This window comes from Hylobates moloch, unplaced genomic scaffold (genome assembly GCF_009828535.3).
Source record: "Hylobates moloch isolate HMO894 unplaced genomic scaffold, HMol_V3 SCAFFOLD_3, whole genome shotgun sequence".
Lineage (NCBI taxonomy): Eukaryota > Metazoa > Chordata > Mammalia > Primates > Hylobatidae > Hylobates > Hylobates moloch.
The window spans coordinates 137668751-137695134 of NW_026652278.1; the positions used below are offsets into that span (position 1 = coordinate 137668751).

At 44.2% G+C, this 26384-nt stretch overlaps 1 protein-coding gene across 2 annotated transcripts; it reads left to right on the forward strand.

Annotated features, from left to right (window-relative positions):
- Positions 1–4945: 4945 nt before the first annotated feature.
- POU4F2 (POU class 4 homeobox 2) lies at positions 4946–8533 on the forward strand. Of its 2 annotated transcripts, XM_032172117.1 has the most exons (3): positions 5196–5290; positions 5423–5470; positions 5905–6856. In XM_032172117.1, exons 1-3 carry the CDS (start codon positions 5196–5198, stop codon positions 6854–6856), a joined length of 1095 nt encoding a protein of 364 aa, XP_032028008.1. The 2 variants fall into 2 exon arrangements, with proteins under 2 accessions (XP_032027999.1, XP_032028008.1); XM_032172108.1 differs by having other exon boundaries at positions 4946–5474; positions 5915–8533.
- Positions 8534–26384: the final 17851 nt, after the last annotated feature.

Consider the following 26384-nt stretch of genomic DNA (forward strand, 5'->3'; position numbering starts at 1 on the left):
AAGTGAAAAGATGTTTGAACAAAACCCACCCATCACTCCTTAAACATAAACCCCTATCTCAATACTCAAGCCCCAAAGCGCCCTCCTTCACCTGAACTTTGCTCTGCAGCTACATCCCTGGGAGCTTCCAGAGTTTGTTTCAGGGGTAATTCCCTCCTGTGTCTTCTTTTTCCTCCCTGTAACAGTAGAGGCCACGGAAGAGTTTAATCTATGCTACCCCCCTACCCCAAACTCTTCTGCCTCAAGCCACGAGTCCAGAGAGAGCTCAGGGTGTTCGTCTTCTATTCAGAATCTGAAGCAGATTGGCTGATTTTGAAATCCGTACAAAAACAGATGGGGGAATCCCTCCTTTCCCTCTTTCTTCCACCAACCACTCTCTCCCTGAGATCGAAGTGGTGAGCGAATAGGGCCAGATCTGTCTTTTCAGAAATCTTCCTTGTAGTCCAATTCAATTCTGTTTGAAATACAAAGAAATCACCCTGCCCTTAATAGATTAAAATTTAATAAAAGACATTAGGTCCGGTAAAATATGAATGCACTACTTAAAATTTTAATAGTAAATTAGGACCCAGATACAAGGAGGAGACAGAGATTTCTCCCCTCGGGATCGCTTCAGGCACGGGCTGATTTTCGGGTGGGGGGCGCCTACTGCGGGGACCCTTTGCCCAGAAGCCTGAGGGGACTCCCAGCTACTCCTCCTCACCCAGGGGTGGGGGGTAGTGAGGGGAGCTGCTCACATCTGTCTGCATCTGCCAGAGGACTGGACAGAAGCTATTGTCAAACAAAGAGGCTTGGTGAGAAGAAAGGAGCGCCTCCTGTAGTCACAGAGTTGATCCATTTTCCATCTTGCTGCTTAAAAAATAAAATGTTTATTTTCCTTTTGCTAGGTAGGTCTGTAGGTGTGTAGATGCACAAGTGTGAGTAGGGGCTTGGGCATAGGTATGTTGAGGTGGTAGGAAGCAGGTTTCAAATTTTGGGTCATGTGCCTCCACCCCTTGGGTTTATTGCCCACTTTCCAATTGTTTAGATGGCTCCTGATAACTGCGGGGCTGGAGTCTTTCTTCCTTGGAGAGAGGCTTCCACACTCGCTGGAGCACTTTGCATCAATGTCTGTGGGCAAAACCGAAATGGGTTTTGTTGATATCACCGCAACGATGTTGGTATTCTGGACACTCCTGAAAGGAGAGACTGCAAGATTGCAAGTCCTGGTTGATGAAGGAACAATTGCTTTTTCCCTCTAATGCAACACAATCACTGTTCATTTTTCACTTTGAGTGGGAAATGGAGAAGTCTAACTCTATGACTTGACTTTTTAAAAATGTAAGTGTTTTCTAGGAGGAAGGAAATGCAGGTAAATAAACTCTTGAATTGCTCTACAACCACATATTAATTTACTTCAACTTGATAATCTGAAAACACAGCCTTCCTTTTTTTCTTGTCTGGAATTAGGGATATCACTGAGAAATATCAGAGAGATAAAAAAGTTATGTTAAAAATTTTTTGATGATATATGAATTTCAGTTACCAGGAAAATATTCTCATGGGAGTTTTCTTGCTTAAAATAGTTTTGGTCAATAAATTCCATATCAAACAAAGTTTGTCCAGTCATTTCAACAGTGTCCCTCTCTATTTCATGAATTTATTATAGTACCTTATTTACCATATGAAGTGATGACAAGTGTTTAGCATTTTGGAGATCAGTTGTCAGTTACTATTAAAATCAAGATTAATTCATATTAACGATATGCATTTCTCAATACTCCCAGGTGACAACATACATTAAAACAACTATTGCAGGTAATTAAGCTCAATGAAGGGGGAGGGGACAGAGAGAGGTTCAAAACACCCCAAATATTTGATTTTCAATTCAAGTTCAGCAGACTGTTGCCACAATAATGCTTGGGAAACTCCTCAGGGTTACTTTTTACTTTACATCTAATTAGGCACCTAATGAAAGAGAAGAATTTTTTCCCCATGTGGCTTTTCTCCTTGATATTCTTGTGCCTTTATTTAAACACATAAACACTCTATTTAGGAGTGGCAATACCCAAAAGTTTCTCATGTGATTAACTTGCTATAATAATCTGGGGGAATTAGAAAGAAGAGGACGTTTGTCTTCGGTTATTTTCCATCTCCACTCTCACTTTGGCCCTTTGGCCTTTATCCAGTACCGATAGAAAACACACCCAAAATATTTTTATGGATTTTTTATTAGGCTTTAAAAATGCTCAACAGTTAATACTAATTATACCATCCAAAGCCTTTTGAAGATTAAGCAAATTGGACAACCCTTGTTAATTAGAACATAATTTGAAGTTTGAAATTATATCACTGATGAAGTAGTCTAATTAGTATGACGATATGTTAATGGACCAGTGAGACATAGTGCCGATAGAGTTTGGCATGAACCTCTTCACGGCTTGCAGGAAATCCTCCCTCCTATACTGACATTAATAAAAGGTTTCTATAGACTTCAGCCTTTCCACGACGACATACAATTTATAGTACACACAATGCAGTAGCTCATAGTACTGCTCAATTTTTTCACTATTATGAAAACTAATAAATTCGTCAAGCTGAATTAAGCATACAAATCAGATGAGGCATAGCAGATTACACAGTGAAGCGCGGTGTCTCCCGAGCCTAAATGAAATTTCAATCTAATAATTCCTTCCTGGCCCAGTCATAATTTGTTTAGAGATGTTGTTCTACTTCTTTCAAAGCGCTATTCGCACTATAATTAAATGATACTCAAGCTTTTAACTTTGATTTATTTCATTTCTTGAAGCTTGAGACAGTGAGAGCTGTACAATGTCATTTTTTTTTGTTTCCTTGAAAATTACTCTGGCTGTTGTTGAGGTAGAAATTAAACACCTAAGCACTTACTTGAACCGTCCGGCACAAGCCACATTCATTCATGTCAACACTCCCCTCTCCCTGCCCCATGTCCAGGTTTCTCTGAGCGCACACCCGGGAACACTGCTGCTAGGAGTCCCCTTCGGCTACTATTTATTATTTTCCTCCACACATGGGAAGAGAAAGGCAAGCCCGAGAGGATCCAGGGAAAGCAGAAGGGGGTTAAGGACCATGGATAGAGCCCGTCGCGCGCTGGTTGCTGCCGCCTTCCCCAGCACTCTGGTGACTCCTGAGGACAGCGGTCCCATCTTGAAACCGCTATTCCGTCCGGCTGAGGTCAGGAGTGGACAGGCGGTCCCCTACTCTCCACCACCGCTTCCGGGAGCTGACCACCCGAGGGTTCCCCATTTCCACTCTCCTTCCCACTCTGTTTTTGTCCCAGCGCGCCAGCGCCTCTCAGGCCTGCCGCCTGCTCTCGCACCTGCTCGCCTTCCCCAGGCGCCCAGTGCCTGCACCTGCTCCCGGTCAACCCCGTCCGGATTGGGCCACCCGCGGGTTCCTGCGTTGGAGTCGCGGGGCCTTCTCACCCTCGCCTGCACCCTGCTCCTTCCGCTCTCTAGGGAGGTGACAGCAGCCCCCAACACCGCGGGAAGTAGAGAGAAAATGAGATCCAGAAGGAGAGGAAGTAGTGTGTGTGTGTGTGTGTGTGTGAGAGAGAGAGAGAGAGAGAGACAGAGAGAGAGAAAGAGATTATCTCCTTTTGCAACTGGAACCAAGAGTGTGTGTCCATCTCTAGGAAAAGTGGTCTGCACTGGGACTGGGACAGAAGTGGGAGTGAAGTGTCAGCTAAAAATAGGCTCCGCACGGAGAGGCTGTGGAAATGAAGATAAGTGGGGCTTGTGCCAGCCCCCGAGGGTGTGTGTGTGTGTCTGTGTTGTGGGGTGTATCAGCAGCACATGCGCTGTGTAATTTCTGACCTTCCCTCTCCCTGTCAGTTGCCCCTTCTTCCTTTGATTGTGGCTAATGAAGAATAATAAATCCAGGGGCAGGATTTGCCAGTGGATCCTTCCAAGACTCAGCTCACACTGTACTGGATACAGGGTGGAGGAGGAGGAGAAAAGGGGGGCAAGAGGAGCGTGTGTGTGTGCCTGTGTGTATGTGTGTGTGTGTGTGTGTGTGTGTGTGTGTGTGTGTGTGTGTGTGTTGTGGGGGGGGAAGGATACAGGGGGGAGGGGGAGGAGTCGCATGCGCACAGATGACCCGAGCCTGCTCCGCGGCTGTCCAATCCGCTGAGAGCTGCGAGAAATGGAGTGAGAGAAAGCCCTGCAGCCCCTCCGACCCCATGTCTCTTTGGCACCAGGCACCCGCCGGGCCGTGGGGGGCTTGTAGCCGAACGCCGACCTCCGCTCTTATTGGGCCAGGAGTTCAGAGCCGCTCTCAGGACCTGGGTTGGCCGCAGCGTCTGTGTTCTCAGCGGTGGCCGGGAACCTGGGATCAGGGTCACCTGAGCTGACGGGGTGGGGGCGGGCCGAGTGGGGTTGGAAGCCTGGAACTTAGTGGTAAGCAGGAGGCGTGGGAGGTGGCAGCCAGGTAAGAGGCACTCCAAGTAGTCCAGGGAAAATCCAACCCAACGCTGGCCTGGGCTGCAACTTTATTTGGGAGTTTCTTTTTCCGGTAAGACAGAGACCCGGCAGAAGAAGCTGGAGGGGCTGGAGGCTGGTCCTTAGGTAGGCACTGCTTGGCGACTGGAGTGCGGACCTGGCCATTTGGGTGGGATTGAGTGGGGGCGCGATTGTGAGTAGCAGCCGCCGGACGCTGCGAAGGGGCGGCGGCAACAGAGCGCGGGCGGGGGCAGAAAAGGGGCGGCGGAGGGCGCGGTTGGGGAGCGCGAGGCGAGTGCGGGGAAAGCAGAAAGGACTCAAGCCTGAGGGGAGTAGAGAGAGAGAAGGGGCAACGCGAGAAACTGAGCAGGATCCGGCGTTTCCTGGCAAGGGAGGGCGGAGGCGCACGAGAGAGAGGGAGGGCGGGGGGCGCGGGGGTAGGCGCGGGGAGAGGGGAGTATAACTCGCCGGCCGCGAGGAGCCGGGGCAGTTTCGGGCGCCGAGGTCTGCAGCCAGCTGCAAGCGGAGTCAGGCATCTGTTCAGACTGACAGCAGAGGCGGCGAAGGAGCGCTTAGCCGAGATCAGGCGTACAGAGTCCGGAGGCAGCGGCGGGTGAGCTCAACTTCGCACAGCCCTTCCCAGCTCCAGCCCAGGCCCGGCACTTCTCAGAGGGTCCCGGCAGCCGGGGCCAGTGAGTGCCTCTACGGACCAGCGCCCCGGCGGGCGGGAAGATGATGATGATGTCCTTGAACAGCAAGCAGGCGTTTAGCATGCCGCACGGCGGCAGCCTGCACGTGGAGCCCAAATACTCGGCACTGCACAGCACCTCCCCGTGCTCCTCGGCTCCCACCGTGCCCTCGGCCAGCTCCCCCAGCAGCTCGAGCAACGCTGGTGGCGGTGGCGGCAGCGGCGGCGGCGGCGGAGGCCGGAGCAGCAGCTCCAGCAGCAGTGGCAGCAGCGGCAGCGGCGGCGGGGGCTCGGAGGCTATGCGGAGAGCCTGTCTTCCAACCCCACCGGTGCGTATTTCTGCATAATCACCGCTTAAAGGCACATTTTGACAGCCCCCTTTATCTGCTTGATGTTTTTTTCATGTCTGCACAGCAAATCACCCCACACCTCCAACCAATTTTCCCCCCTCTCTCTCTTAAGTATTCAGCGGGTCTTGCCTTTCATATTAATTTTTATGACCTGGGATGTTGCCTGTGCGCGTGTTGTGTTGTGTTTTCGTTGTGTCTACAGGCTCACTTTCCTCCTCCTCCTGCACTCTCGGCTTCTTTCGGTGGCTTCCCTCTTTTTCTCTTCACCTCCTGTTTTCAGGATTATTATTATTATTATTTTAACAATCTGGGAATGTTGTAGGCGCGGCGACGGTGTCGAGCCCTGGGCCGGGGCTTCCGGAGAGAGCGCGTACAATTCCCTGCTGAGCGTAATGTGTGCCTTCTACTTACAATTGCAGAGCAATATATTCGGCGGGCTGGATGAGAGTCTGCTGGCCCGCGCCGAGGCTCTGGCAGCCGTGGACATCGTCTCCCAGAGCAAGAGCCACCACCACCATCCGCCCCACCACAGCCCCTTCAAACCGGACGCCACCTACCACACTATGAACACCATCCCGTGCACGTCGGCCGCCTCTTCTTCATCGGTGCCCATCTCGCACCCTTCCGCGCTGGCGGGCACGCACCACCACCACCACCATCACCACCACCACCACCACCAACCGCACCAGGCGCTGGAGGGCGAGCTGCTGGAGCATCTGAGTCCCGGGCTGGCCCTGGGCGCTATGGCGGGCCCCGACGGCGCTGTGGTGTCCACGCCGGCTCACGCGCCGCACATGGCCACCATGAACCCCATGCACCAAGCAGCGCTCAGCATGGCCCACGCGCACGGGCTGCCGTCGCACATGGGCTGCATGAGCGACGTGGACGCCGACCCGCGGGACCTGGAGGCATTCGCCGAGCGCTTCAAGCAGCGACGCATCAAGCTGGGGGTGACCCAGGCAGACGTGGGCTCCGCGCTGGCCAACCTGAAGATCCCTGGCGTGGGCTCGCTTAGCCAGAGCACCATCTGCAGGTTCGAGTCCCTCACACTGTCGCACAATAACATGATCGCGCTCAAACCCATCCTGCAGGCATGGCTCGAGGAGGCTGAGAAGTCCCACCGCGAGAAGCTCACCAAGCCTGAGCTCTTCAATGGCGCGGAGAAGAAGCGCAAGCGCACGTCCATCGCTGCGCCAGAGAAGCGCTCGCTCGAAGCCTACTTTGCCATTCAGCCTCGGCCCTCCTCTGAAAAGATCGCCGCCATCGCGGAGAAGCTGGACCTGAAGAAAAACGTGGTGCGCGTCTGGTTCTGCAACCAGAGGCAGAAACAGAAAAGAATGAAATACTCCGCCGGCATTTAGAAGACTCTTGGCCTCTCCAGAGACGCCCCTCTCCTCGTCCCCCCTTTCCTCTCCTTCTCTCTTCTGCCTCTTTTCACTTTTGGCGACCAGAAACAATTCCAGTAAATGTGAATCTCGAGAAATCGAGGACTGAAGAGGGAGCGAACGAGCGAACAACTGAGCCCAAGCCGGTGAGAATGTGAAACAGTTTCTCAAAGGAAAGAATAACAAAAGATGGTATTTGTCTGTTGTAGCAAAGTTGTCCCTTTGAACCCCACCTCGGCTTCTTCAGAGGAAGTGTGAAGATGGCTGTTTGCAGGAAGGCAGACGAGACAGTTTTTAAAAAGTCCACAAGAATGATCAAGTAAGATTTGTTTTTATTCTTACAGACATCACCCGTGTTCAAGTTTAAAAGTACACTTTGCAACTATTTTTCAGAAATAGAAATTGATTCAGGACTAAAACTTTAAACTAGAGTTGATGCTTAATGTGATAGAGACATCTCTAAAGTATTTTGAATTTTAAAAAAAGATGGCAGATTTTCTGCATTTACACTGTATATTATATATATATTTTTATTGTGGTTCTTATCCCCTTTTCCTTCTCTGAAGTGTTAATGCTTAAGGAAAGAGTTGCGCCTGCCGTGTTCACTGATCTTGAAAGCTATTATTAGATTATTGCAGAACAACCCTCTGTAGATTATTAATTTATCTCTCTAGCAACTTAATTTTGTGCACATTCTAATTAATTAAACTTCTTCTGTCTAAAAAAAGTAGGGGAAATGTATAGCTAGTAACGTTCAAAAAATTTTGTTTGATGAGTTTACCGAATTTTTACAGCCTTCCTCCTATACTGTGTTCCTTTTGACCCATTTGTATATTCTCACTTGAATGAAGATCGTTTTTTTCTGTTTTTACTGGTAGTGTTCTGATTTGTGAGTCGACACTCAGTAATGGATGTCTTAATCGTGTAGACCTGATTCACTGTCTGAAGTATTGTTTACTTCGTTACATATTTAATGGGGATTCCCACATTGTCCCCATGACACATGAGCGCTCTCACTTACCCTTACACACACACACACACACACACACACACTCACATACCTCTAACAGAAGGGAAGAAGCAGTTGGAAGCATGACTGATGCACCATTTTCTAGCTTTAGGTGCATTTGCCACTTGGTGTTTGCCCTTTGGATTTTAGATTTCACCAAGGTATTTCAGTCTTCCAGTTTTCAATTGCTTTGTTGGCTACATGTTAATATTTATAGGAATCCTTCTGTTTTTCCTTTTGGAGGTTTGTTTGTAGAAAAAGTAATCTGAACTATAAGAAAGACAGTGCACTGCTTGTAAATTCACATTGTTTGGAAAAATTCTTTTGGAACAAAAAATTAGGTACATGATAACTGGTACCTTATCTACTGTAAATATTTCATTAAAAATGATGCACACATAGATATATTCTTACAAATTTTCCTGTATTGCTGTTCTATTTGAGGCTCTCCAAAGTCTTGAGTTCTGTATATGGCCTGGTTTCTTGTTTTTATTAATAGATGGTTTATTTACTATGGTAATGTATTAATTTATTTTTGGTGTTGTTCGATTGTCTTTCATTGAAGAGATAATTTTAATGTTTTATTGGCAACATATGCTGCTTTTTCATTAAGATATGCTATTAAAATTAAATGGCTTTTAAAATGTGATGTCGTTTTAATCATTTATGTGGGAGGTGTTTTGGTGGGAGATTTTTTTAAAGGAGGAAGCACATTTTGATGATTTATTAGGGAGTGGTTGTTATCAAAGTATAGCTTGGACTTAGTAGGGGCTGTTTCTCTGGTAAAGTATTAAAGAACAAGGTTTATAACAGCCTTTTAATAGTGAGAGCTCATCTCACAGGATACTTCACTTTTCTGCTCAGAAGAAATTATGATATTTGGCTCCAAATATCTCCCTTGGAGTTCTTCCTTCAGACTTGCAACAATCCTGCAAAAAGGAATCTTTATAAGCAGAGATATTGGATGGAAAGAATTTCATGCATTCCCTCCCATCTATCAAGAGTAAAAGTAAGAAAGAAACTCAGCTCACTTTTCAGCAGCTCTAGGAGACTGGGTGTGGCAAGAGCCAAGGCCTGGTTGGAGGAGTACAGCACCCTGGTTGAGGCTCAGAAGCAAGCCCACCATAGCTTTCAGTTTGGTCACCACCACTGGAAAGCAACGAACCCAGACAGAGCAGGAAGCACCTGAATTGCTGGCTTAGGAAGTAGGGTCTCTCTCTCTCTCTCTCTCTGTCCTCATTTCCCATGATCTTTAAGGAAACTCACATAGCAAAGTAGGGCTGAGGAAGAAATTCTGTGTAGTTAGAAGTAGCAAATTTTTGCCCTCTTCTGTGATTCACCCTGACACCAGAGTTGGTGGGAAGTCTGTCTGACACTGGTTTGGCACTGACACAGGAAAATTCATCATGTTTGATGCAGTCATTTCTTCTTCTGATCCTAGCTTAAAGACATCTCTCCACTATTTTAATAATATTCAGACTCCCTACAATGGTTGGACAATATACTTAATACCAGGTTTTCAAAGGTATTTTTTCCCTCAGTAAGTATCTGGTTTAGATATTTATGTTATTAATATCTCATACTATTAATTAATATGAGAATATCATGCTAATCTATAGCTCAAACGAGAGGAAGATCTAGGTCATTCTCCAGGAGTAATTCTATTAACCTGAGCTGTGACTCCTCTGATATGGAAGTATCTTGAGAGGTTTCTTATTTTGGAGACAAGATTAGGAAATATAATATGAGTCAATGAAAGTCATTACAGTGGCTCAAGTTGGGATTAAATGTTGTTGGAAATATCATAATTTCTGGATGTAACAAAAAGAGTTGTGAAAGTTAGATGGAGAATGGGTGGAGGGACCTCTTTTTATTACTGAAAAAAGAAAGACACCTGAAGAAATAAAATCTAAGTGTCCATTACAAATAATGAGATGTTGCATAGGTGCCTAAGAAAACATTAAAAATTGCAGGAATTTAAAAGAAAAAGTTGTGAGTTCAAGTATAGTAATATTGATGGTTTAGTTCTATTTCTGTCTTGAAGGCTGAAAGTTTCTTCTTCTATCTCCCTTTGTATTCTTAGATTCGGTTTTCCTGAAAGTCTTTTCAAACAGCCAGCATATGCTGAGTTAAACTCAGCTTGGTTCTATGCCGAGTACTAATTTCAGTACCATGGATAGTAATCGTAGAACTCAGCCCTACTCCAACTCACCTTTGCCCAAAAAGTTTTTAGCTAGCTAGACAACCTTCGGCTTGCTTGCTTTCTCCAGAGTGGAGAAAATGAATAAAATGGCTTGAATGTGCAACAGATTCAGCTTGCTTATCTAGGATAAAAATGATCTTCAATAAATAACACCGTTCCTTTCTCATATGTGGATCTTTAGTGAAAGGGAGTTGGTTGGTGGGAAGTAAAACAGATGTGCTAGTGTCTTGTTTCTACAAATATAGCATCTTTAAATGAAGATGAAAACACTGTAAAAGTAGTAGAAATTGAGAAACATATTGGAAAGAAATAAACAGGAGTTTTAAAAGTACTTTTGAAGTACATGACAGCTTGCATATGTGCATACATGGCTAAGATTTTTGCGAGAAAAGTGACATAACAACAACTATCCATATACTTCCATAGTTGAGAGTAAAGGCCTATATTTTCTCCTAATTCACCAGGTGTTCTTTGTCTCTCGTGTTCCTGGACTTTCAAAAGTACATTACATTTTGTTAATCTTCTCTGTGTTAGGGTAAGAGAAAACTTTCTTGTCTGCAAGATGGAAGTATTTTCATTCTTAGAGCATGCTTAAATGTGTGTTGTATGGGAAAAGCTGAAAATAAATATATTCTGAAGTTTTTACTAATAAGAGTTGCAGAGATACTAGAGATAATACCAAACCAAAGAGATTGGAGAGAAGAGGGTTGGTCTTAAAGAAAAAATTAAAGGTAAGAATAGGCTGAACCATGTATAAAGTTGTTGAGAAATATCCATTTGGTGTTGACTTTCAAAATACTCAAATGGATAAGTAGTAGAATGTGTCTGAAAATTCTTGTCATATCAATCAAATCCACTGGCATTCATGACTTATTTCCTAATTTTCCCCAAGGTCCACAATTGCTATTTTGTTGGAAAGATATACATTATGGATTGACTTAGTAGCATATTTAGACATCTTGAATTTTATGTTTCAGTATTATGTAGTTTTTTAGACTTCCCTAAAAGCAAATGATCCAATCTTTTTGTTAAATGTGGTCATCTAAATCCAAACTGAAATGGAACAGAAATGATCATGTAAGCCCTGGTTGATATCTAAGTACCCTCCATAGCAAAACATTATAATTCAGCTTCTTTCAGATACCTGACATTACATCAGTTGATCAACTCTTTATCAGATTATGTTTCATTGACACATAGCCTGGGGAAAAATAATGTAAGTATGGAAAAGCAAATGAAGTAATTAGGATTTTCATACAATGTAATACTCTTCTGTTTTCCATAAAATTGATTTTTAAAAATAAGTGATGATACATAACTACACTTTTCAATATCAAGGAGAGATCCTGTTAGTTCTCTTTGTGAAGAGAATTGAAATTTTTTCAAGATAATTGAAATTTTTCAAGATAATTGAAATTTGAGGGATAAAAATGTTTTATCTCAAACTTCAAATATATCAATTTATTTTGACCTATCTATTCGGGAAGTTCTTGAGGAGATAGTGAAAAACGCATAGAAAAATTCCCTTGATTTTAAAAAGAATATTATTCACAGAATGAAGCTCAAAATTTTTCTAGGCAGGCAATGACAGTAAGTTTAGAAATTTGTTTTTGGAATTGTTTCGCAAAAATCATTTATATATCTAGGTAAATGATTCATATTAGAACTCAAAACTTCACTTTACTTTTCAGTTGGTCTTGGAGGGGGTTGCTGCAACAGAAGGAAAAAAAAAGTTGGATTGGTATCCTGTAGGACAAAAGGGAAGACAAAGGTTTTCAGATAGTTATGATGTTCCTGAAGTCCACATTTGTCAGGAGACAGATTTATGGCAATGAGAAAAAAAAAATCACTAAATTTCCCCTGCTTTGCCCCTTTAAAGGAGCCATTCCCAGTACTGAAAGTCTATTATGAGTGAATTAATAAATTACACAGCGAATTATTAAATCCAGATAATTACAAGGAATAAGTAAGTAATCATTAGTTATCTCAGCTAATTACTGTGGGTCAGAGCCAGCCGGAATGTGAAATCCTCCGCGGGAATTGAAATTAACTTTGCACAGTGAGTCTCTCTGCTTGACATCCCCAGTCTGTAGGCACATGGCAGCTCCCCTGTGAGCTAGTCTTTCTATTTAACTTGGAGAGAATAGAAATAAAATTAAGTGGCGATGTGATAATAGGAAGCTGCTCAGAAAGCAAACTGTGGGTTTTATTCTGTACTTTCAACGCTTGGAGATGAAAAGCTTTATTTACACCGTTTCAAAAAATTTAAAGCACCCTTGTTGAGATGGGCTCCCTGAACACACATGCACACATATCTACAGTCGACTGGTGTGACAGTCAGATTAGCAGCACATGAAGAAGGCTCAAGAAGAACAAACGTTTTGAGTCCTCTCTCTCTGTCTCCCTCCCTTCCTCCTTCTCTTCCTCCCTCCTCTCTCTTCCTCTCCCTCTCTCTCTCTCAGATGTGGGAGGGGGGGAGGCAGCAGTCAGAAATAAAAAAAATGAAAATATTGCTCTTTGCTTTCATTCCACGCAGTGGAAATGCTGTGGAAAAGTGCAGCCTGGCCTAATAATCTGTTTGTTTTGTGTTTGTTTGGGTAACAATATGCTTTCATCTTGCCACAGGAAGAACCAGCTTAGTGCAAACGTTGTCTCTCGTTGATCTTTTGCCAGATGCTTCCAGAACTGGTGTCACTTTTTTTTTTCTCATATAGCATCACTTTCTGAAGCCAGCCTCCCCTATCCTCTCTCCCTCCACTCCCACCAACCCCTGAGGCCTTCTCAAAGGGCAGAGAAGAGGGCAAAGCCTGGTGCCCGTTGGAAAGTGGAAAATACATCTATGTGATAATGTAATTGTGTGTATCACAGGGCTGGGTAAGCCTGGACATATCAAGAAAAAAAAAAACTGCTGTTAATGTATTAAAATGAGGGGGGTGGAATCTAAGAGCTTTTTTTTTTTTTATCAATTGCAATTAGATGGACAGTCTTTCCGCTCATTCCCTACTCTAGTCTGGGATGATAATAAAAATTTAATGAAGCCTGGGACGAGCAGAGAGCTCTGTCTAGGGACCGTGGAATAGAATATTTTAACTGTACATTTATACCAACTGTCTGGCTTCAAAGACGTGACTGCTTTTAATCTCGAATTAGAAAACCACAGACTTGAAATTAAATATTAGATACCCCCGGATCCCCTTCCTTTCTGAAATATTGTCACGACTGTTTTCCTCCATTGCCCCGTAACACACATATCTTAGGTCTTCAATTACATTTCTGTGAGTAATAGATGGCTTTGATAGGGTGCAGTATTCTGGTGCTTTTGTGTTTTTTTGTTTTGTGTGTGTGTGTGTGTGTTTAAATAGAGTTAATGCAATATTAATTGGCTGTAGATGTTATAAGAATGCACAGCCCCATTTTCAGGAACAAATAGATGAGATAGGGATGCAAGAGAGGGGAGACGAAGGCTTTTCCCAGTCTAGGTCACTTCTTTGCGGAGAGGCCTTCTCAGAGCTTTGGGTAAGTGAAGAGGCGCCTTAAGTTCCGCGGTCCCAGCTGCCCAGGCTCCGCAGCCTGGAGGCGGGAAAGGGAACAGTGAGACTGAAAAGCAGGACGCGGGAACAGCGATCTCCCAGAAGCTTTCCTCGCTTTTGGTGGCTAATGCAACGCGCCTGCCTGCGGGGCTCAGGCGGCACCGAGGAATAAAGATCCTCGTCCCCACCCTCCGACTCACCACCTAATGCTTTGCACAAGCTGGTCTTGGGTTCCCTGCTAGTCCCATCTCCCCTCTCCTCCCCTCTGGTTCCTGGTGCGCACTGGTGACAGGCGGTTTGGGAGAGGGTGAGGGGTAGAGTCCAAAGGGCTGGGGGGTGCGTGGGATCAGAGCAGAACCTCCCTCCCTTGCTGGAGGAGCTCTCCCGGTCCCCGAGGGGACCCCAGAGCTGGGGGAGCAGGCGCCTCGTCAGGCGCTCAGCCAGGAACCCGCAAGAAAGAGAGGCCCGGGCGCCTCGCCCCCTTACATTTTACTAATCACGTCTATTTAAATTCTAGCGCGGTCCGCCGCGCTCTCACCGGGAAAGCTCTGGAGAACTGGACCCATCAATTATTCTGAAAAAATCCCTGACTACGTGAGGCTTCCAGCCAGCGGGAGGGAGGCGGCGGGAGGAGGTGGAGAACCCAGCCCCTACCCCTCTCCGCTCCTCCCCGCCCCTCCCAGCGCGGCCTCTTGATATACACTCAACTTCGGGGTTCTGGGGCCCCAGGGAGCCTTGTGCGCATTCTCAGGGTTCGAGCTTTTGTGGGCGAGGAAGGAAGGTGGTGGGAGAAGGTTGGGACCTGGCCTGTGCAGGGCATCCGCTTCCGGAGCTGCTATCCCTTGTGCACCACCCCCTTCTCACTTTTTGCCAGGCCCCTACAGCTGGCCTAATGGTTGGGGGCTGCTGGGCACGGAGCGGTCTCTACTCGGCCTTCCTTTGCTTCAAGGATAGGGCCTTCGGGGAGAGTCTAGCTCAGAAACTTTTTAGGAACCTCAGCTTAAAGTCCTGTAGCACGAACCCCAACCCCCATTCAGGCTCTAGGATGCCCCGAGGCCGAGCAGCAATCCAGGCGCGCAGCTGGACGCGCAAAAAGAACGCGTTCGCCCTAAAGTAGGGAGGCGAGTGAGCATGGCTAGTAATTACTGCTCCCCCCACCCCCGCCCAGCTTCACCCGCCCCCACCCCGCGCTGGGTCTGAAGCCATTACTCCAGCTGTCACTGGGAGGAAAGCAAGCGCCCTCCCCCCAGCCCCAGAACTGGCTGTAGCTAACAGAAGCCAGTGCCCCCCTCACCCTCCCATAGGGTCTGGATCGTGGATCTTAAAAACTTGTCCTAATTTTTCATCAATACTGTACTTCCTCTTTCCTAATTCCCTTAACGTTTGCATTTTCTGTACCCTGGGAGCATATTCAAAGTCTTATTTGTGTACATGGGTGAGGGTTTTTGTTTTTTATCTCTGCTGGTGGAGGGCTTCCTGAATATTTGGAGGCAGCAAGAAAATGAGAACTGATATGTTTAAGAGAAGCCAACTGGCTTCCGAAATTGTTGTAAGATGCCAAGTCGTCCTGTAAAACTAATGGGGTTTGATTTTTTTTTTTTTTTAAAGTTACTGATGTGTTTGTAAGTGGTTAAAAGGCTTAAACTAACACCCCCTGTACGATTCGTTCAGGACAGTTTGTGGTTCTTGGAAGGCCTGAATGACTCTGGGGTTGGTAAGGGACACCTGGAGATGCAAGGTTAATACACACAGGGCTGGACAGTCCTACTCTCCTAGTGGGCTACCTTGGCTTTGCTAAATGGCTGTCTGCATTTCTGTGCCTTTTGTTTAAACTGGGTGAAGACTCACTGACTTCCAGAGACACCGTAGGTCATGGTTAGGGGAATTATTGGCCTAGTGTGTGACGTGACAGAGGTGGAGAATCTTTTTGCAGTCACCTTATGCTCCAAATTCAACAGCAGTCCCAGGCCTGAAAAATATAAGGAAGGCTTCTGACCCTTGCCAAGAAGGGGCACCTTTTGTGCTCACTAGTTATAAACCTAGGAGCCCCTATTTCTTGCACTGGGATGAGGGTGGAGTGTCTCTCCCTAGGTGGCAGCTGGCTCCCTGGTGTATCAAAGCAAGGCCTGGATTGTAAAGGTTCTTTAAGAACTGACCCGAACCAAAGCATTTTACACCAGAGCGAAGGCATCTTTTGCAGCATAGTGGAGGACCAGGGTATACCCCCTATCAGCCATACTCCATGGACATGTAGATTCCAAGATTCTCAACTTCAATTCTGGCATTTTCCTCAAAACTTCTCACCTGCATCACATACACACACACACACACACACCCACAAAGCAACAAACGGGCACATTCCAAGCCATTCTCCTGCTATATCCCCCTGCCACCATGCTTGGTGAAACTTTTCAAACTCACTCAAAATGCCACTTTCTTAGTCTTACCAAGACACTTGCTTCTCCTGGGAAGGTGCCTTAGACTCCCTTTTCTGTGTATTTTTTTTCAAAGCACCTGATGGGGCTTTTACCTTTTGTTTGCTACAGGTGTCTTGCCTGTGGGTCCTCCCTTTACACAGAACCTAACACGGTGTCTTTTTGGCAGCAGCACCTCTGGCTCCGAAGGTGGAAGCCATCTGTGTTTCCCGGGGAAAACAGGGCACCTGGCCTGCAGCTGGGCTCAGCAGGGATGGGCAGGGATGAGGATCCAGAATTAAAGTAAAGATCTCTTTGGAAGCAGTGTTCGGTGCTTCAGTCTCTACCCTCTCCAGGGTTTCTTGGTGGCTTTCAGAGAGGGCAGCCTGGCTAACTGGTTTTAAGTCCCATTTTGGTACCAACTCCAAGGTACCAACGAATGGTGCCCAAGCGCTAACTTTGCATCTCAGCTTCTGGAGGTGACCATTTTGTCACCTTGAGCCAGAATGAAGGCAGCTACTTTCTCCTTCACCTCCAGAGTCTTAGGATTTTGTGGGGGAAGAGAACTCGGACCCTGGCTTTTGAGCTAGAATGTCTGATTCCATCTGGGAAAAGAGCAGTTTGAGGACCCTGGGGTCCACACCCTTAAATTAAATCTAACTTCCCCTAAATGGTCCTACTGGGTTAGGTAAGAATTGGTTGGCAACTTACACTTTCTTTCATCAAGTTTTCACTTTACAGCCCTGAAAGCTTTTAATTACAGTATTGTCAGAGGGGCCCATTCTTCCATTTCCTAAATCATTTCATTGATTTTTTTTCTCACGCTGCTTTCCTTTTCAGGGAGACTTATTTCTTTTTTCCCGAGATTCACTCTGAATTTGAGAGGTGAATAAGAAAGAGAGGGAATATGTGAGGGGGTGATGGGCGGCTAATAGGAGGGAGTTATCCATCTTTCCCCAGGGAGGGAGAAATAATGCAAAGATGACTACATATGTTATCCCTCTATCTTAGGTCCTGTGGTGTAGACATGCAAAGAGAAAGAGGCTATAATAAAATAGAAGGGCATCAGTGCGGGGAGCTAGACCAGTTTCATTTTTGTCAAGTATTCGCTATTTGTTCTGTGAGGAGCAGACATATCTGGATAACTGGTAATTAGACTTGGTAATATGCATACATTCACTGTAAAGAAATCACAAAAGGTGTTATAGTAAATCGAGTTTTCTGAGCTGAATGTGGCACACAGCTTCTAATTCTGAAAAGCTCAGTCACATTTCCTCTCAAAACCAGGCAAGACTAGAATTCTTTGGTTCTGTCATTAATTTTGTTATTATGGTAACTCCAGGTTTATTTTTCAAATAGTAGTTTTTACCAACCAGTTGTGGCATCAGCACAGAAGATAAGGTGCCCAGTGTAGAGCAGAAATGAGCAAGAGGTTGCTGTCAGACAAAGGGAAAGCTGAGGCTGCTGTTTCTATTTGCTCCCATTGCTTAGAATCCTAAACTAGAAGGTAGAAGAAATGGCCGGATGTTTCCTGCATGGCCTTTTTGCACTAGCAGTGCGTACAATTGGGGAGGAAGTTTGGAGGGGAGAATAGACAGATTTAATTTAGGCTAAGAACAATTGCATTTATTGTACCCCAATTTGAAACTACTTCGTAACTCAGTAACGATGGTGAGGAGCATCCTTACTTCCCACCATTTAATTCGTGGCCATTAGGTATCAGTTACTGCAAGATAAAATGATTTAATCAGCCTAGGCGAAATAATCTCTTTACTGTTCAATCCTTCCCTCTTCCATTTTCCCCTCCCCCTCCCTCTTTTCTCTCCTCTCATCTCTCAAATAGCTTGGGTGAGGAAATCTTAGAAGCTGGTGTCACTATTAGAAGCAGCTCACTTATTGGGGCAGGATTTCTGTATCAACTTTAATGCCGCCCATGAGTTGCTTATAAAAATGATCCTCCCCCAAATCTGTACTTATCTTGCATGTGAAAGGCAGAGAAAACTATCCTAAGATGCAATAATGCTTGGCTTTCCTGAAACAGCAAGACTGATTTTTTATTTTTTTGTAATTAATAATAAACAAGCCATTGACAAGCTAGAGTTGGCTGTCTATTTAGGTTTTGCAAACTCACTCATACAAACTCTTTCCCCTTGTTCAGGAAAGGATGCCATCCCTGAAACTGCAGCCAGATGCAGCTCCAAGCAATCCCAGTGTTACATATGATATTTCCCCCAGCTGGCTGATGGCAAGTAGATGTGATAAAGCAGAAACTGGACACAGGTAAGACTATCTGAGGATAACTCTTCTCCCGAGCTTCCCATTAGGCACAATGACAGGAATAGGTTGGAAGGAAATAAATTTTAGGAATCAGTCCCCAAACCCTTTTGTACACTCTGATGACTTGAGATCTAACTCTTTTAATGAGGGAGTGTGGGATGGCACAGCAGTCCAGAAATAAATAAATAAATAAATAAATAAATAAATAAATAAATTGAAAAAACTAAAAAGCTACAATAGCTCCTCCATTTTGAATTGGGTAGGTATTACAGTTCCTCCAACCTTTCTGTTTGCACTCCTTCAAGTTCTCTTTCACCATTCTTCTTCCCACCTCACCACTACTACCCTCGTCACCATTCTCCTCCTCCTCTTCTTTCTTCTCCCTTCCCCCCCAGCACACTCCCTTCCCCCCCAGCACACTCCCTTCCCCCCCAGCACACTCTTGCAGGACGTGAATTGTATGCACAGCTAGGAATGAGATCTCAAGCGATTTCACAGTGAGAGGATTCTAAAAAGTGATACACAAGGCTTAGATCCCTGAAAATTGTCTGGTCTTGGAGGGTGGTGCAGGGATGTGTGGTTAGGGAGCCTGTGAAGCAGATTTAGGTCCTAGTGAAGGATGGAGCTGTGGCTGTTCTGGGTATGTTGGTGGGTGTGAGGTGCAGGTCAGAAGGGAGATGAGTCTGAATGCTTTTTTTTTTTTTTTTTTTTTTGAACTTCTTTAACCATGTGGGGGAGATGCCAAGGACATTTTTACTCTTTTGCTTGAAGAAGGCTACATCAACTCTAGAAGTTACCATATTTACTACCTAAACACACTAACTTTTAGATGAAAATGCCATCAGTTGTCTCTGCCCAGTTCTATTGCAGATCTATTAATCATATCCACAAGGATTGCCAAAATGGCAGGCTCTCTTCGCTTTTCAGTTTATACAGAACAGAATCATTTACATAAAGTCCTTAAGGCAAATAACTGTTGGGGCTCTAATTTATATCTGATCGAAAATTAGCCGTCATTATGCGCTCCATTAGCAGCGTCTTTAATGTGCTTCTAAGCACCATTTGTCAAGCGGCTTGTTAATATCCTTCAAGTCTTTAAAGTTGAGAGCTCATTAAAGAGTACGCTCTGTTATTGATGTAATTTAGATGAGTTTGGAAGAGCAAGTACACCATGCCTTGAATGGGCAACCTCCAGAAGCCAGGGCAAGGGGGCATTTGGTCGCCAAGTTCACTATCAGTGATCTTCTCCCAGAAGCCTTCATGTTTCTTTGACAGCAGGTCTCTGAGTCCTGTGAGAGTGTTTTTGAAGGCCCTCTTCCTTAGCTGGGTGTAAGTAATTCATTTCTTAGGGAAGATCTATATTTGTCTACAATCTGCCCTTCTTTAACTTCTCAATTCATATTTACTGTGGCTTACTGAACCTTATGAGAAGAGTCTGGGTGGTAAATGGGCCCTAATCGAATGTCCTTTATGAAAGGACTCATCAGTTTCCTTTTTTTCCCCTCTTTTCACCTCCATCCTCTATTTACACGCAGTTGTTTGCTTCCTGAGGTTTCCCCCTTCATTCCACAGGGTAGAGGAAGTAAATATCCATTGAGAAAAACCATAGGCTTAAAGACAGAGATACTGCCTTTGAACCTATTTTCACTGAGGTACAGTAAACCCGCTTAATTATGTACATATTATTACATTATCTATCAACCACCCCATCAGAAGAGCATAAAGGCCAATAAATTACCTCACTTATTTATCTAAAAATCCATATATTTTGTCATTTTCTTTCTGGAGGAGATTATGTTAGTGTAACACAATAAAGAAAACCATTAGCACAGCCAGAAAATTGCAACTGAGTGCAACAATAATTCCACTAGCAGGAATAAATAACAGTTAGAAAGCTGCATTTCTGTCCGGGTTTTTCTGGTAGGTTGAATCAGTCTCCTCTTGAATCCAGTCTTGAGTTTATAGAGGAATCCTCCTATCAGGGGGTATATTACGATTTTGCATTCGCCCCCCATCTCTAAATCTTACCTTAAAAGAAAAATATTCAAGCCACCATGATTTTTGAACCCCACTTCTATTTCTACTCTAAATTCATTTCCCCCCCTGAGACCTTCTGGGGACTCAGAGATTAATGCAAGATAATGAAAGACATTAGGCATTTTATTCCCTCCTCTAAATTTCCAAGATTCTTTCAGCCTTCGAAGCTCGAGTGTGAAGAGGGTTCTCCTTTACCACACAGACGTAAAAATGAAACCAAGAGTTTAGGAACTGGACTTGTGCGGGGCTGGTGCAAATGCCTCAAAGTCTTCTCTGTCCTCACTCCTTTATCACCCCCTCAAAGAATAATCTCATTTTCATTATTTGTTGAACAGCTTATTCTTGCGTTCCACACCTTAGAAGAGTTCATTACATACACACGGAGAAAGAGAAGGGAGAAAGAAAGATATAATAAGATCAATTTAAGGACATATTGAGGTCATATAACAGCACAAATATTCTCAAGTGCTCTGTATAATGTGCAGTGGGGATTTTGGGCAGTTTTATTGTGTGGTAGGATCCTCATCTCCGTTGTTTTTTACAGGATTCCTCCAGGCTAAAGTAATAAAGCGAGTAATTAGAATGCTAAAGACAGATGTAAATAACAGGAATGAGACAGCGGTGACAGATGAGCGGCTGGGTCAGGAAGGAGCCCAGTTGGTGGAAATGACACTGCTTCCCCGCTCCGGGTCCCCTCCCCCACCCCATTCCCGTTTTCTCTCTCGGCCTCTCCTGCCTCCTCGCCTTGGCCTTAGGCAGCCGACCGGGGACACACGGGTCAAAATTGCGTGTGGGCGGCGCGGCGATGCTACGGTCTCGGGAAGCCGCGGAGGGGCGTCCCGAGCCCCGGCAGCCGCAGGCTCGTTCAAGGATCCGCCGCGGGGCGGGCGCCTGGGCCCTCCAGGGGCCCCTCCTGGGCCGCCTGGACTCGCAGGTCTCCCGCGCCACCCCCCACCCCAATCCCCGCCTGCGCCCCCTGCTGCGCTCGGCCGACGCCCTGCTGCAGCCTGCTGGGGACAGCGCACTCAGTGACCGGGCGCTGCAGCTGCTTCGCTTTCCCATCGACCTCGCTGCCTTCTGGCTTTTCTCAAAGCCTTTTCTCCAGAGCCAGAGCGCAGATGCCCTGGCGATGCCTTCGCCGCCCATTTGGCGGAGGTAGCCCAGGCCTGTACTTGGTGCCTCCGCCGGCCGCTCCGCCGCGGCCCAAAGCCGGGGAAGCGTCCCAAGCCCGCGCGGTCTGCCCCGGAGCCCCGGAGAACCCGAATACTCAGCGGAATGCCACCCCTGCCGGGTTCTTTGGATTCCCCTCCGGGGCCACCCTGCGGAATCCAGCCGTCCCCACAAGCTACCTCATGTAACTGGAGACCTAATAAAAAACTCCCCGTACCTTTTGACGAAAAGATGTACCAGAAGCAATTTGCCTTTCCAAAACTAACCTATCAATCACTAGTCACATAGGAAGGCAAATCCAGTAGGTAATTCCTAAGTGGATGAGTTTCATTTCCCTCTCAACAATTTAAATGGGTTATACGGAAGTTTAAAAATGGTCAATGCTACTAAACCATTATCTTTGACATTAGAGCAAAAGAATAATCAGATCTGATTAAAATCTCATAATGAGCAGGTCCTTTCATCACTAAATCCCACAGATAATTTGCAGAATTCGGTCGCCAGAGAGACGCTCTTACTCTTGCTTAGAGGAACCTCAATCCTAAAATTGGGTCCTGTTCAGGTTCACTTTAAGGTGAATGTCAATTCTAGCGATATTGCTGCCGTTTGGAGTGACTGTGGTTTAGACAGAAGTGACCGTGCGTCGCCTTTAGCTTTAGAGCGTTAAGTGTCCTGAGTAGTCTTCAAATTAACACGTGTGCACACACACCTGAAGCAAACAAAAAACTCTAGAGTGAACCAAACTAGCCTAGGAAGCATCTCTACTCTCCACTGGTAATGTTGGGCCTGGGTGTGGGGTGTGTGTGTGTGGGCGTGAAGCTGCTTATGGAACAGTGACAAGCACACAGTGTCACTGAAGGATTCCTCTGCTATTTCCCAGATTATTAAAATTAGTTCTGCCCACCAGCAAAGGAAGAAAACCTCTTTTCCATATTTTTAAAGAAGGCTTGCAAATGGGTAGGGCCAAATAAGAGAATGTGTCTTGAGATACCAAGATATAGGCCAATCAATTTTGGTTTTAATTAAACCAAATCGAGAAATGCATTTTCATCATTTGCATCAGTAACTGCAATAGATACAGTTCTTAACCTGTTCCCCACCTAATTCTGACTATTATCTTGAGTTAACATTTTTTATTTTTAAACAACTGTTTCTTCCTTAAAGAGAAAAGAAAACAAACTGGGGAATATCTGTGGCACATTTATGAAGCTGGTGAGGATGGGAACTATTGCTCTCAGGCTCTGAGATCAAGTCTGTGGGTTACATTTTTTTAGTCTATTGTTAAATCTATACCTTCCAGATAGAGGTGATTAAAGAATGAGCACTCTTTCCTAGATGAAAAGTTTATCAACATTGGTGGGTATTGATTAAAGATCACCATAATATTCATGAGAAATTGGAAGCCTACCCTGCATTATATATATATGTGTGTGTGTGTGTGTGTGTGTTTATGAAACTGGAGATCTGCTCCATTATAAAAGAACTGGCCTTAAAAACTGCATTGGGCCTAATACTAATGCTCTTAGAGGTACATAACAGATAAATCCCCTCTGTTTGTGAGTTACTACATTTTATTTTGGAGAAAAAAAAACACATTGACACATTTACAAACTCAGTGTGCAGCCTCAGGACCTGAAATGTAGGTCTGATGAGGAATTCTGATCTAGTCTTATGTCTGATAGCAATCTTCATTTACATTTCTATGAGAAAGCTTAATATGTTTTGTCTGAGAATCAGAAGCTGGTGTTCTTGGTCCAGTGGAGGGAAGGGTGGGAGCGATGTCTCAGAAAAGGTTATGATGGAAATATGTGGGGTGGCCCAATGCTGGGTGTGGATTCCTTATAGCTAAGCCATGGGGCTGGAAATGAGGAGAGGTAGGAGGAGAAGGGTAGGGAGGAGTGAAAAGTCCCCGCAGACTTGGACTTCCTCTGTAGGAAGTGAGAATCATCCACTTCCCTGTACCTCTGTGAAGGACCTTTTCTGTGTAAAACTCTTTTCTGTTATGGAAATCTCAGACTTTAGGTTGCCACTCATTAGTGGGTAATGAATTTAGTGGGTTGTGACTAGCATCAAGAATATTTAAGAACAAGTTTTTAAAAACGGAGTAGAATACAAACAATCACTGGGGACCACATGCTGTGAGAACGAGTTTTGTTTGATAAAACTTTAGTTGTGTTTATATTTGTCTATTTTTATTGGGCCATGGCAGAAAATATATTTTTTACTGTGTGTTTTAGTCAAAACCATTTGAGAACAATCGTGGCTGGGCCTAGCTCACTTCCTACCTTCCCTGAGAATTATTTCTGAGTCCCACCAGCCCTTAGTGGTTTATCAGTCCTTTTGCCCCACTGTCACTTATTGGTGCTGCTTACTGAATGCTCCTCTAGTGCTTTCCTGTGTTATTAACTTCTCATGTCTATTTCTTTCTAATTGAATTTGAACTGTTTCAAAGGTGTGTATTTTAGGCTTCGTTGTATGTTTTATGGTCTCTGAGGTGGTTCTGTACACGATAGTAGCTGATAAATGTAGGTGGCTAATTACGTGCTTGACAAAAGCAAGTCTGATCTAGGGATGCTTTTCTTTTTTTTTCCAACTTTTATTTTAAATACAGAAGGTACACGTGCAGATTTGTTACATGGGAATATTACATGATGCCAAGGTTTAGAGTAAGGATCCTGTCACCCAGGTAATGAGCATAATACCCAATAGGTAGTTTTTTAACCCTCACTGCCCACCCTCTGGTAGTCCACAGTGTCTATTGTTCCCATATTCATGTTCATGTGTGCCCAGTGTTTAGTTCCCACTTATAAGTGAGAACATGCAGTATTGGATTTTCTGTTCCTGTGCTAATTTGCTAAGGATTATGGCCTCCAATTTTTCTTAATGTGTTCTCTGCCTCCACTAGAGGCTCACTCCTGTCCCCTTGTTGCTGGCTCTCATAGTGCTTTGTAATGTCTTCATGATACTTAGTGGAATTTGACTATAAATATTTATGTGCTAGGTGATTTGTTTCCTCCATCAGAGCATAGACTTCATTAGTGTAGACCAGGTCTGTTGAGCTCATTTGTACCTAGCACAATCCTTGGCACATGGTCGAAACTCAATAAACATTTGTTAGCCAGCTGATTGACTACTTGATGGGCTGAATGACATAAGAATGACCAGTCATTGTTCTGGGAGAGGCAGCAGGCCTTTTCTTCCTTGCTGGCAGGAAGGTATTTTGCTAATGAACTTAGGATGAGAAGGAAAGACTAAGAACTAATAATTTGAGGAAATTAAAACTTTGCGTGTGTGACATTGTCTTGTCCTTTTACTCCTATTATACTAGCAGTACATTATTTCGTTTCACTTGTACCTGGCTATAGGAATGGGCTCCTGTATAAGAAACAGGTAAGTGGATGACATTTTTGCAATTTTTGAAAAACTGTTATGGAGAAAAGGGATTTTGTTGTATAAAATTCGGTTTGTAACGTACACTAGAAATCCTTTTTAGAACTTGCAAGTTGTTTCCTTCTTGACAGAATGAGAATCCTTTTTTTATTAGATAAATGCGAGCTGCAACCCTGTGAATTTCGTTTTCTTGGCTGACATATACTGCAGACCTGAGATTTGGGTTAAAATCCAGTAGGCCTTTTCAACACACATTTTTTGGAATATTCATCTTTAGTTCTTTAGTCTTCTATAACTTGCTTTTTTAACCTTTGTTTTTAATTTTCTTTTGATTAGGGGCTTTCTGGGTTTATTACACCTATGTCAGCATACTACAAAGGAAATGACATGTGTTGGCTTTGGAACTGGATAGGCCTGGATTCAAATTCTGAACAAATCGGCATTTTAATACTTCTTAGCTATGTGATTTTGGGAAAGAAACCTGTCTGTATCTTATTATTGTTGTCTGCAAAATGATATCAATACTACATTCCACATTGTTTTAATTATTGTCTGAAACATCACAGTATTTAGGACATTTTAGATACTCAGTAAATGTTAGTTCTCTTTCTATCCATTTATAATATGAGACTTCCAATCTCTTTTGGAAGGAGGTGGGTAGAACCCATGACAACAAAAGAGTCTGGTATATTAATCTTATATTTTCTGTTTTTTTGAGAACCTGGGAGAATAATCTTGTTTCTCTCAATTACTCCATCTTCAAAATTCAGAAAATAATAATCACTATATATTACTTCAGAAAATTATGTGTTAATAATATTGATGTATACACTATTTGATGCAGTTCATTTATTACCTTAAGGATAATTTCAAAAAGGCACATGTTTATCTCTTAAAAAGGGATAACCTGATATGCTGAGAATGTCATTTCTGGTTTGATTATCAGGTTTTTGCATTAATTACTAAAAATGTAGAATTTTATTGGTGCTCTAGTTTTAAGTTTATCATGTAGTTATTGAGGAAATTAAAAAAAAAATCACATTCTATGCTATCCTAAGCAGTTACAATGTTTATAGAGAAGTATGAAATAGATTACTGCTTCAGCTTTAGATACCTAATTCTAAGGACATAAGTAGTGGTTTTAGTAGTATAATGCTAAGATTTCAATACCACCCAAATAGAACTGGTTAGGGAGGCACACAGCCTTCCAGCAGAACCAGCTATCAGAAATAAGCCAAAGATCTGGAATCTAGGAGGTCGATAATCTGGGAATGAGAAACCAATTCTTGATGTTACTTCCAGGCAGGCAGGAGTTCAAAATGCAGAGAATGAAGGTCGTTCAAAATATACCATAAACAGGGACATAGACATGAAGTGAACAGAGTATTTTCCCCTAGTTTCCTTTATACTTTTTGAACTCTATATATCTAAAACTGAGTTTGAAGGTGTGTTCTGGAAGTAATTGAAATGTAGG